At 35.5% G+C, this 13345-nt stretch overlaps 1 protein-coding gene across 2 annotated transcripts in view; it reads left to right on the forward strand.

The window, feature by feature from the left end:
• Positions 1-13345, forward strand: part of LOC128987511 (E3 ubiquitin-protein ligase COP1-like) — a 48033-nt gene that overhangs the window by 13363 nt on the left and 21325 nt on the right. Inside the window, exon 2 of one of the 2 annotated variants that reach the window (XM_054408395.1) lies at positions 315-7590. The exons of the other annotated variant lie outside the window; for it this stretch is intronic. Coding sequence (XP_054264370.1) covers positions 355-2313 — 1959 coding nt within the window. The 5' untranslated portion in view covers positions 315-354 and the 3' untranslated portion in view covers positions 2314-7590. Of the gene's footprint in view, positions 1-314; positions 7591-13345 lie in introns of those variants that run through there. 2 annotated transcript variants of the gene reach the window in all.

Genomic DNA, 13345 nt, shown 5'->3' on the forward strand with positions numbered 1-13345 from the left:
CCATTTTGTTTTATGAATTTTAAAAATGTTCATAATTTTTTCGTAGTATTGTCTAGTTGTTATAAATGGTTTTGCAAAGTTTCAATTTCGTATCTCTTACCACGTTTTAGAAAAAAATTAAACAGCGAAAAAACAAAATGGCGGCTGTGTGAGTAACTAAGGACTTCCGGTCAATTTAAATATGATATTTGGATTTGTTTCTTACTCAGGTTTGTTTCTATACCCTAAAATATCCAACACAAATTCTGAAACACCCTGTATATATATAAATCAGTTGGATTAACAAAAAGTGACAAAACTGTTGAATGTTTCAGGCGAGGCTGGGGTTCCCTCTGTTAAGTTAAACTAATAATAATGGCAAGTGGTCGAGGCAGTGCTTCGTTCAACCTGAGTCACATAGCAACTCCTCAGCGAGTGAGGCCAATGAAAAGACAACACCCAGCTGTGTTTAATGGCATCGGTGGCTCGTTTGAAGATAAAACCAACGATTTTCTCTGTCCCATTTGCTTTGAGCTCATTGAAGAGGCGTATATAACCAGGTGCGGTCATACATTTTGTCATCGTTGTATATCGAAATCCCTTGAAAATAGTGGAAGATGTCCAAAATGCAGTTTTTCCCTATCTGGACAGGATCATATATTTCCAAACTTTATATTAAACGAGCTGGTATCAAAGTACAAGACACGGATGAAGACTATGGGAGAGATGGGAACGAGTAGAGATCTGGATGTCAGGTCCTCTGATGGATTGTTGAGAGAATTTGTGGCTACAGAGTCAAACAATCTATCTCTGCCTGATGTAAATGTAATGCTGCAAGTACTAACTCAGCGAAAACATTTACTAGAGGCAGAATCTTGTGCTGCTCAAAATAAACTACTTCAAGAGTTTTTAAAACATCTATTAAAGCAAAAAGAAACTCAGTTAAATCAGCTTCAAAAAGAAGTGGCAGTTATTAAGAAGGATATGGAAGAAGTTGAAGGAATCTTGAAAGAAGTTTCTACTAAACGTTCCCAGTTTGAGGCAGATAGTGGTACCGATAGCTCTGATGTTGTCATGTCAGATACTGGCTGTAAAGAAGAATCATCCGATGCAAAAGATGTTCCTCTCCAAGAAAATTTTAGTGGTAGTCAAAAAAGCATTGACTCAACTATTTCATCTTTTTCCTTGCGGAGAAAACGTATGCATTCTCATTTTGACGATTTTGTTCAATGTTACATAGCGACAAGGGCAAAAGAGTTGATGTTTGGCAAAAGTGAGAAGTGTACTGAAGGAAATGTCTCTACTGCTGTGGGTTTGGATCTGTTTCGTGAAAACTTAGTGAAATTCTCTCGTTACAACACATTGCGGCCTCTTGCAACTCTCAACTATTCCAGTGACATTTTTAACAACTCAACAATTGTTTCAAGTATCGAGTTTGATAAAGATAATGAACTCTTCGCTATAGCCGGAGTTACAAAACGTATCAAAGTCTTTGATTATGGGGCTGTTATTAGAGATACTGTTGATATTCATTATCCTTGTATAGAAATGGTTTCAAATTCCAAAATATCTTGTATTAGTTGGAATTCCTACCACAAAGGTACTTTAGCAAGCAGTGACTATGAGGGTACTGTGACTGTGTGGGATGCTTCAACTGGTCAAAAAACCAAAACCTTTCAGGAACACGAGAAACGTTGTTGGAGTGTGGATTTTAATGATGTTGACACTAGATTGATCGCATCTGGTTCTGATGATGCAAGAGTCAAACTTTGGTCTCTTAACTTAGATCATTCCGTAGCCTCTCTTGAAGCTAAAGCCAATGTTTGTTGTGTTAAGTTCAATCCTCGCAGCTCCTGCCACCTCGCATTCGGATCCGCAGATCATTGTGTTCATTACTACGATTTAAGGAATATGAAAGAAGCTCTATCCATATTCAAAGGTCATAGAAAGGCTGTGTCGTATGTTAAGTTCTTGAACAGAGAAGATATTGTTTCTGCTTCAACTGACAGTCAACTTAAAATGTGGAATGTTAACAGTAATCACTGTTTACGCTCATTTGTTGGCCACACTAATGAGAAAAACTTTGTTGGGCTAGCAACTGATGGTGATTATATTGCATGTGGTTCAGAAAACAATGCACTTTATGTTTATTATAAAGGTCTAACCAAACAACTATTTAGCTTCAAATTTGATGCTGTTAGGAGTGTGTTAGAAAATAGTAGGAAAGAAGATGACGTAAATGAGTTTGTATCGGCAGTATGCTGGCGGCAACACTCAAATGTGGTTGTTGCTGCAAATAGCCAAGGTATAATTAAAATTTTAGAATTAGTTTAATTTATGTATGGATTTGTTCAATGTGAATGATTAATTTAAATAAGTTGTTTTAAGAGGGTTGTTTTTAAGTAAGGGGCATTTGTGTGTATAGCTTCTTAGTTGGCGTGTACACCACAACAAGGCTCCTCCCCGCTTACTAACATAATTTGTGAACAGAACGGTGCCAGTTGAACGTCTGTAGCTGACATGTTGTACACTTGGCTGGGCTGTGTGTCTAGAATTTTTTTTTAACACATTCGCTGCGGCAAACCTTTAAACAGGCGCTCGCCAATGGCGGCGAGGCCCGGGCGGAGCCCCGACGCGCTAACTGAATCAGCGATCGCTATTGGTATTGAAATATCTCAGTAAGACGAATCACAAAAGAGCAGTGGTGATTGTTCTGCGTTACTCCGAAAGTGGACGTAGTTCACTGAAACACCCAAAGGTAGCAGCACTGCCTGGATCAATAACTCGAGTCTTTGTAATACGGCTCGAACTGAGAAAATCCCCGAAACGGGACAAAAGCATTGCCAGACGGGATTTTACGGGCAATTTTTGTACCAACCTACACCAGAATAAAGCTCGCATTATAAGCTACAGGCTGGTAAAGATTACAACGTTCCCCGACAAATGGCTGAACCACACTGATCCGGCAAACAATGCAATGCGCGCTCCCCCACCCGTGGACCCCCCGCTCCTCAGCTGAGACGCGGGGGGTTCACCGGTGGACCCGCCGCATCGAATGTGTTAATTATTGAATCTCCTGCCACATGCGAGATAAGGAAAGTGATTTGATTTGATACTTGAAGAAATATATCTGCTGCAGACATTCATCACCAGATGAATGAAGTTTATGGTCCAAATACAATTATAGAGGGTAAAATCTGCATTTTACGTTTTTATTGATCTGCAAATGGGTTAGGGTGTTTTAAAATGGGGAGACTTAGAGTGGGTACCCAGACTCCTCTCAGTTAAGAACACAAATAACAAAGTTTTCATAGCCATTTTTACTATTCATATCCCATTCCCGCACTTTACTCTCGTACTCATTGCATTAGGCCCGTAACCTTCAGTCATCTGGCGATCAATGTCGGCATTGGATACATTTCTAGAGGTCAAAAAAACATTTAACTGACCCTAACTTGCATGCAGTGGGAGATTCATCAATAATTTTGAAAATGTTCTAAGAACACAGCAAAGCGTACACATCAGCTACAAAGCTGCAAACGGCATCCTTCTATTCATCAATGATGCCAGTAAGTGGCATACACATGAACTACGGAGCTATCCGCAAAGACAACCCTTACTTAAATAAACACCCATTGTAAATGCTATATATAGGTATATACTGTACATTCTTTCACCTGATTTTCTTTTAGTTTGAACTTTAAAGTATTCTGAAATCCCAATATGTGACTATTGATGTGTTCGAACCAAAAGCCTTCAATGTGTTATTATTGTGAATATTTCAAACTGTTATTATACTATGTTAAATTATTTTATAATATTTGTCTGAGCATCCCAACATCTATGGATCATAAAATGACTACCTATCTAGAGTACAAATCACATCATTAAAACCATTAATTGAATGTGAATACCAAGTTGTTTAGCATGTGTGAAATATAGACTGTAACTATCTTGGACGAGAGTTAAATATGATTATGCTCACTGCATAGTCTTAGGCAGCTTTGTTTGAAGTATTATATTAGTGAGCTTTGAAAATTTTCTATCAAAAGTAATAATTACCATATTTGTATGCTCAAGTAATTGTGTTGTGATTCAATTTTACAATCTACCTTTTTTGTTTAGTTATCGTTTAACATGTTTTAGTTTTAACAAGCTATTAAAATAGCTAGTAAAATGTTAATATAAAAGTTTTGTAAGTAAAGGTGGAAAAGTTATTTAAAACGGTGTACACACCAAAGCTAGCGAGGTTATCTGCACTAGATGATTCAGATATTTTAGGTGACATAATACTTCTTTGTTCCAACTGGAGTTTTACCAAATATGTTTCTTCCACATTTTAAAGCCCTAACAATTTAAATAATATTTTTATTATCGGTCATCATAAACATGTTTCTAGTTTCGTGCTGTTCATGTTTTTTTAGGTTGCGTTTACATTGGAGACACGCTTGGGCAAGTAAAATGGTGGCGCACGCTTGGCCAAGCTTGCCTTTTGAAACAAAATTGTGGCAGATTACTGGAAACTGGTGGCGACTTGACCAGTCATGGTTACAGTGCTCACCACTAGCAAGCGGACGCTGGGACAAGCTTGCGCTTCTCAAATCACGTAACAAATTTGTTTTTGAAGCAAGCGTGCCTCAGTTTGTTGTGGTTCACTGACAAAGTAGCATAGGTTGTGTATCTGATAACTGTTGTTTTTTTTATTTGAGTGTTATATTTGTGTGTTATAAGTTGTTTAATTGTTCAAAATGGATACCGAGGCGTTGATTGATACAGTTCTTTTTTATAATTGTTTATAGTTACAGCATTATCATTGCTGTACGCTATTTGCAAATGACTTTTAACTTGTTAATCAAAATATATCGAATTTTATTTTTCTATCAAAATAGACCTGTAATAATGTTATGATGAAAAAAAAAATTAAGCTCCTCCAGGCTTATTAAAATGATAGGCCTACTGTTTAAGTCGGTATAGTTATGTTTTTTATAAAATAATTAATTATTAACATTACATCGACTCATACAGTTTCCCATTCCCCCCAACACGTTCGGAGTCTAATAATACAATTTTAACTCCATTTTCAAGCAAAATGTCTGCATCATCTGATATCTCAATTTTGACTGATATTTGATGTAGGCCTACTGTGACTAGTGGGGGTGACCACTTGTTCTTGGTTGCTGTGCTCTAGTATAACCACACAATCGGCAACTGCACGCTTGCGTAAGCGTGCGCCACCATTTAACTTGCCCAAGCGTGATTCCAATGTAAACGCAGCCTTAATAGTCATTTCAAATTACAGTAGTTTTCAAACTTATTTGTATTCAAAAAAGGATTTTTTTTGGTTGAAAATGTCAATTTACAAACTGTTGTTAGAAGTTCTTAAAATTTAAATTGTTCATAGCACTATTTGTTGATAGAAGAAAAAAACAAGATTATTTTTACTGTATTTTAGTAGTAAGTTTTGTATATTTTATGTGAATATGTATATATATAGCAATTACTTGTAGGCTATCTCTGAAGTTAGTTGGGTTGTTCCAATCTGTGGCACCGAGCATGTGGTAGTGTGTTTTATAATGCTCTGTGCAGCACAAAACACTCCTTAATAAACAGTAATTATCTGTACCTAATCTAAAAATTGGAAAACTTCCTATTTGTAATAAAAAGGAATTAAATCAAATCACAACTAACGTTTTGAAGTCCAGTACTGGTAACGGTCCTAGACTAAAATGGATACCCGCTTTTGGTACATGACTAAAAACTACTAATTATTCAAGGCTTAACAAGTTTTGTACTGAACTAGTTTACAATAAATCAGTAAAGTTGAAAGCCTGTGCAGTTTAATTTTATGAACTCGATACCACTTCTTATTATGCAGAATTGGTCCTGAATGATTTTATCCTGCATTTTGATTTTTGCCCATTTTGATCATCGTAATATCTTCTGTCAACTAGTAACTATCAATTCAAAGAATATGTAAACTATATTTAAGAATATGTAAACTAGTTATATTTTTCCGTGAATACGGCAAAATCTTGAAAATCTTCTGTGGTCGTGTAGACATGTTCATCGTATCCTCCTCTCCTGCCATCATGGAAACTCGTCATCGTTTTTCATGATCGTGACAAAATCTTGAATATCTTATGCGGTTATGTAGACATGTTCATGGACTCCCGCGGTCTAGGAGAATCTTCTCGTCCTTCGCGATGGCGGCGAAAGCATGAGTTTCAATTGTGAAATATTCGCAGGCGCGTTATGCAATGTTAAATAGTAAAAAATCTGCCTATTTTCTGTTACAAAACTATCCTGAATTTCGATAAAAATCAAATTATACGAATGGGTTACGGTCCTAATTGATTCTAATAGTTGGAGTTCAACTGTAAACTAACCTGCTGTGGTGGAAACAACAGAAAATACCTTTTGTGGTCGGTATAACAGAAGAATACTAAGATAATCTAGTCATAACTAATCCAGTTAATCCGCAGCATTTCCGATTTGTCATTGAGCCAGAAGACAGCTGATTGGTTGTTGTACTTACCCAACCGAAGGTAACTAGTCCAATCCTGAGAAAAGTAGGTTTTAATTCATTGGAGTTTAGTATATGGTCTTGGCTAAAGAAATATCTTCAGGTCGTGGCTCTGAACCTAATGTCATGGTCCGTTTAAAATTTGAATGTGTCTTAAAAATACAAAACTGGCGAAATATCTCTATGTGCAACGTCAACATTCTAACATTTAAATTTCATACTAAAATGTTAAAAAGAGATAAAATATATAAACATATCTCATTAAAGCTATTTGAAATAGCAAGAACAATCAATATCTATGATAGTTCTAGTGGAAAATAAAAACTTTGAAAAGTGCACCTGTTGTAAACTGTCCTTCCACGTAACTAATAAAATGTGCATGAGTATTTAGAACAATTCTGTTTTATCCTGCATGAATGTTATTAAATAAAAGTATTGTATTATCCAACGTGATTTTATTACATAATGTACTTAAAAAGGGCTTGTTATTGGGATATGGTTGATATATCCAGAGTAATCAGAGGTCAAAGTCTAAAATCTCGTAATCCCACTCCTGGTCTAACACTTGTTTGCTGAATAAAAATCCTGCATAGGTACTGGTATTTAAGTTCTCATTGTAAAACTTTTAGTTCACAATTTTGTGCTACATGCCTAATAAATATAGTACCATAATAAAACCCAAAGTTATTTTTTCTGCTGAAACCATTTCCTGACCAAATTAATCTCTTTAACTTGAGCTTATAAAGAACGTCTTTGGTTCTAGTAGTAGCCTAATAGAATTTATTTTGATATCAGTGTTGATTGGAGTTATAAAAAGTAATCTAAAAGCATTTAAGATATTATAGAGACAACTAAAACATCAAATTGTCTAGACAAACATTTTTATGCACTACCTTACTACCTAGCATGATAAGGTGTTAATTAGATCCCCAAAAGGATATCTGTCAGTAAAATTTGTTTTTATAAGTCACTACTACCATACATCCCAGTTATCTATATTCAATTCTATTTGTTAGGCAATAAATAGATTCTAAATCTTGTAGAAATTGTATAGTGAGAGAAAATAAAATAAAGTGATACAGCAACAATTTGTGATGTTTTTATTGTGAAAATTGGTGTAAAAGCTCTTGAATAGTACATTTGGTTACTAGTTTGTAGAGTCACTTTTTATGGGGCAAGGTCATATGCATACCTTTTCATCCTGTATGGACATAACAAGTTGTCTTTTTGACAAGAGTTCTAGTGTTCTATGCTGGCGCCCTGACAAAACTTCAAAAAGTTCTTCTTTTTTGTAGCTGGAAAAGAGGCTGTCAAAATAAACTCTACTGCTATGATAACTTTCCATAATTCAACCGGGATGGGAAGTAAATCACATTTTGTGCAGAATTGTTTAAATTTCTTAGTTTAGATGTACATATTCATGTCACTGCCAAGCAAAACTAAATTTTAAGTTGTTCATGAGTAAAAATTAAAATTGTAATGAAAGTTGATTTCAGTTGTATAGTAGGCCTATACAGTAACAGGTCAACATATAAATTCAGCAGGTTTCAACTATAGACAAAAAAATAAGACAGCAAGGCCGTGGAGCATGCAAGCCACATTCAGTCTCCAAAATCGACGATAGTAGCAACATCTCTGAGCCACAAATGGCTATTGAATTTTTCCCCTATTCAAATGTTGCTTAGTGTATTTACTAGTGCAATGTAAATAGCTCATGTAAAATTGATAACTTGCCTAATTTAATCAAATTATTTCCATAGTCAAGCAAACTATGCCACTCAGAGTTTTCTCTGTAATAGTAGTTTTCTTTTCATCACTAGGAGCGAAAATGGCTCTTTTTGGTACGCAATTGTGTTTTACAAGCGAGGCACAGCTGAGCTTGGAAATAAGATTTAGAACCAAAAAGACACTTTCGCTCGGTGTGATGAACAATAATTTTCATCATTCTGTAGAAACAGCCTTCTGGTCGATACAAAAATTAGACCACATAATTTGAGGTTATACAAAGTCGACATCAATGTTTACAAACATAACTTCTTCCATGTTGTTTTATGTTTGTAATTTATGTGTTTCAAATTGTAAACAACATTTATAATGTGCTATAAACACATTTTGAGGTCAGCAAAAAAAAGTACCATGTGTTTTTTTTTCGGTTCCCTATTTGAAGTTACCCGAAAACGAAGATTTTGCAGACAATTTAAAGAACTAAAAACGGCTACTTTATGGTCAGTACGATGAAAAAAAGTATAGGAGTTTAAAAACATTCGTAATTTAAAAACATGGAGTTTGCTAACAAACAGGTCATCCTTGATAACATTTTTGGCAAAGGAAGAAGTTTTGGATGGTGCACAAATAAACAAACAATTTTGATAAATTGAGCGCCAACAAGAAAAAAAAATACCCCTGCCAGAGCAAACCTGCAGATTAAGCGAATTTCCATTTTCCTGATTTGATTTTCAATTAAATCTGTTTAAATAACATTAGGTTTAACAAGTAGCTACAGTCGGGACCACGAGGGTTTGCAGTTGAGCTATTTACCATGTGACTTCGAAGGAGCCAATGAGGACAGTGCGGTGTTGCCAAATTCTAATAATACCAGCTGATTTGAAAACATAGTTTAGTATTTTAATTAGTGTCGTCAACGGGCGATATGGCAACGTTGCACTAGCCTTGTCTTGTGAAAACTTAATATTAAATAAAAAAAATTGGTTTGACCATGCCACACTCGCCTTACAAGGTAGGTTTTTTTTTATTTTTTCAATTCTTGATCTGCTGATGTGTGCAAAACTTTTTATTGATTATCCTTCACTGATAATGATAACTCTAAAACTACTTTTTATTTGATTTGTTTTGCTTAAAATTTTGTAATTCAACTATTTTAATACATTGATTAGTTCAGTATTGCTAAGTCAGTAAATTTTGTATACTGTACAGTACCTGAAACAGTATTTGTGGCAAGAATGCTGCTAGCAGTACATATTCCCTGACAATAGTAAAAGAAGCTAAGAAAGATTATAATTTTTTGATTATTTATTTTATTTTATTTTTTTAATGAAGTCTTTCAAACAAAATAAAAAATAAAAAAAACAGCCATATGTAAAGAAGTGTTTTAAAGGCATTCGCCAAAGCCCGTGCTTTATATTTCTAATTGTGTCGAAAAGACTATCTCTACACAATCTTTGCACTAACTACCGGTACTATAACACGACAATATTAATTAAAACTGCATCAATATACAGGTGGTGAAACAAATCTTACAAAGTAAGGTGTGTGTGTTCAATCCCATAAGCCGTAATATCCTGATACTAGTTCCACGGGCATTGTATTGTATGTGGAATGTTAGTGGAGAATACACGTGCTATTCCGTTCACCTTACTTCATTGGAAAGACTTACTAGACTGGATTACAGTTCACAAATGTTTTTACTCTACCCAAGCATGTAGCGTAATGTATCGCTCAAATCCATGGGTACAAAAAAATCCAACGAGGTAAAATGATAGTGTCCCCGGACTAAGGAGTTGTCTGCTTAGCCTATAATATTTTTTCTGTATACGATTTTGAATTGTTTTGGTTGTTCATATTTTTAGGAAATTTCTCATATAGGGAATAAGCTATTACCGTAGTACTCATGGTAGAGACCTGGACCCGGGACCAATTGACTTTTTTGTTTTGAGGTCCCCAGAGGCCAAAAACACAATTTTTTCCCGTAACCGTTAGGCATACAACAGCGGTTCAATAAATTATATTATTTGTTTTTTTGAGCACTACAAAATGGCTTGGAAATTAATTGCAACATTTTTGTTTTTAGGATAAAAATTTGGAAAAACCTATTTTTACTACATAAACCCCCCCTTCCTTAAACTCCCCTTCTAATAGTCCGATCATACTGGTTCAAATAAATGTAGGTTTACTCGTTTATACCAAATTTCATCAAAATCGGTTCATTTTTGCTTAAGTGATCAATGTATTTTTACCTCTCCTTCATCACAAAAACTTTTTATAATTTTCATATTTTTTAGTAGTGATTCCTAAAAGACACATATATAAATACAGGGTGATTCTAAATTATTGTTATACATTTTAAACTTTACAAATGAAAAACTATATAACCTATTATCACGGGATGAGAATTAATTGAAAGAGGAGATTCTAAAGTTTTGTTTGAAACCACTTTGGTAAACATAGTTGCGAAATTAAGTTTTGAGATTCTGAGAGGTGTAATTAATTTAAAATTGTAGTTAAAATCTAAAAATGCCTGTAGAGGCTAATATGGCAACTATTACCAAAGTGATGACAAACAAAACTTCAGGATCTTCTCTTTCAATTTATTCTCACCCTGTGATGATAGGTTGTATAGTTTTTCATTTAACCCTTCCCGGACGGGCGAAATCGCGACATAGAACGGGAAAAAATTATAGGAAAAAAATAAAAATTAATTTTCTTTATTTGTGTTTTTTTATACAAGTATACATGAAATAAACACAATGGAACACTTCATACTGTCAAAATAATTTTTTACTCGTTTTTAACTATGCTGATATATCTGCTACCCGTCCGCGTATGAGTAGAAAAGCAGCTGATATATCCGTCACCCGTCTTTAAAGATATGACCATGACAACGGTAGGCAATAAATAAAGAACAATATGACGTAAACAATAAATAAATAGAACGTAGTGTTGAGCGCGAAACGTCGAAGGGAGCGTAGAAGAGGTTGGGGGTGCACGGGAGAGGGGTAGGCGCGGGAGAGGGGTATGCACGGGAGAGAGGGGGGAGTGCGGGAGTGAGCGCAGCCATGGAGAGAGCAGGAAAGTGGCGCCTTGGTAATGCGAAATATCTGGTTAATGCTCAAGCACCTGCCAGTCTGTCTGAAGAGAAGGCGGATATTTCCGCTTCCCAGCCGGAACATCAAAAACCATAAACGGATACATCCGCCACCCGTCCTTTATCGCCAAAGACTTAGGCGGATGTATCCGTCACCCGTTCGGGAAGGGTTAAGAGTTTCAAAAGTGTAACAATAATTTATAATCACCCTGTATAAATATATATGAATTTGGAGCAGATGGTTTTTTTGGCCTCTGGGGACCTCAAAACAAAAAAGTAAATCGGTCCAGGGTCCAGGTCTTACCATGAGACCTGCGGTAATAGCTTAATCCCTTCATAGGAAATTCGCTAAAAATAAATCAAAACTACCACATAATTGTTCCTAATCTACCTATATATTAATTACGTAAGCCGATTCTTTGCGTCAAAATTGTGGGAGACTGGGAAGTCGTAGAAAGATGGGAGATGGCTCAAATTAAAGGTCTCGATCCCGTGATGGCGGGAAAAATAGTGAAATTCCCTCAATTTTAACACAAAGCTAGATATAACGTGAAATGTTCTCCATAAGAATAGCATTAGAAGCCATTTACTGCTGATTTTTGTTTACTTCAATTAATACAGCTGATCGTGATTTATCATCAAACCAGTAAGCAATATTACATTTGGATTACGTATTTGCTGGTTAATTCTGAAATCTATGGTATCTATATATATAAAAGGCAAAGCCCTCACTGACTGACTGACTGACTGACTGACTGACTGACTCACTCACTCACTCATCACTAATTCTCCCACTTCCCACTTACCTAGAAGGCTGAAATTTGGCACACTGATTCTTTAGGCATCAAATAGGAAAACTGAGTGGTTTTTATTCTGATCGGACTCTCGGGCTCCGCCCCAGTGGCTCTGGAGTTTCCCATGTTAACCTAATGAGTACTCATATTTAAATGGAATTAATGAATCATAACAGCTGTTTCAATTAAACAAGTTGGTTCTGTTCTGTGATGTTCAATAACATTAAAGTTACTAGGATTACCAACAGAGTGCAGCACTATTATTTTTTTTTATTTATGACAACAGCTAATTTGCAACCAAAAGGTGAGTGAGCGCAGCGAACGAACTTCAACCCGGAGGCGAGTTAGCGTAGCGAACGAGCTAACCTGAACCTGAAGGCAAGTGAGCGCAGCGAACGAGCTCCAACCGTAAAGGTGAGTGAGCGTAGCGAATGAACTTCAACCAGGACGTGTGAGCGCAGCGAACGAGCTCCAACCTAAAGGTGAGTGAGCGTAGCGAACGAACTTCAACCAGGACGTGATTGAGCCATGCGAACGAGCTCACATATGAAGTTAAACGGGGCAAAGCCCGCGGGTACAGCTAGTACTATATAAAACCAGGGATAACGTTTCCTATAATAATTAAGAGTTTTTAGTTACGTCTTAGAATGTTGAAATAAATTGTTTTACTGTGGAACCTTTGAAATTTGTGTATTTTAAAGCGTATGATAAGTAGTAGAATCATGGAGCTGGCTCAAATAAAAAGAGTTGAACTTAGAATGTCTGAATAAACTATGAGGTTTTTCTTCTAATTTAAAGGTTATTGTTGGGTTGAAGGAATGTTTAACATGAAATAACCACATTTGACTAAATAATTAACGATTCAAGATTAAATGGAGAACTTCTGCTTTGTTTCAAAACATATGTTCAAGACTTATTCCAATAGAGGCAATGAATACAAATTTTTGTATTCATTGTTTAATCTACTCTTTCTTTGTAAATTTACTAACATTTTTCATTTGAGGTTTATTGTAGTGATTAATCAATATTTTGTATGAAGTGGGATAACCTCAACGGCTACTCTTAAAAAATAACCTGGGAATAAAGATGAAATAGGTTCATACAAGCAAGCAATATATTTGTTAATTATTAAGTAAATACTATGATAGGTTCCATTGGGCGGAAAAACAATTGTTTGGAGGAGATTTTAAACAGGTATTGTCTGTTTCTCAAAGAAAAAAGGATCAA

Source organism: Macrosteles quadrilineatus, unplaced genomic scaffold (assembly GCF_028750875.1).
Source record: "Macrosteles quadrilineatus isolate MER2022 unplaced genomic scaffold, UCM_ALF_1.0 Scaffold_1__1_contigs__length_201487025, whole genome shotgun sequence".
NCBI classification, from domain to species: Eukaryota; Metazoa; Arthropoda; class Insecta; order Hemiptera; family Cicadellidae; genus Macrosteles; species Macrosteles quadrilineatus.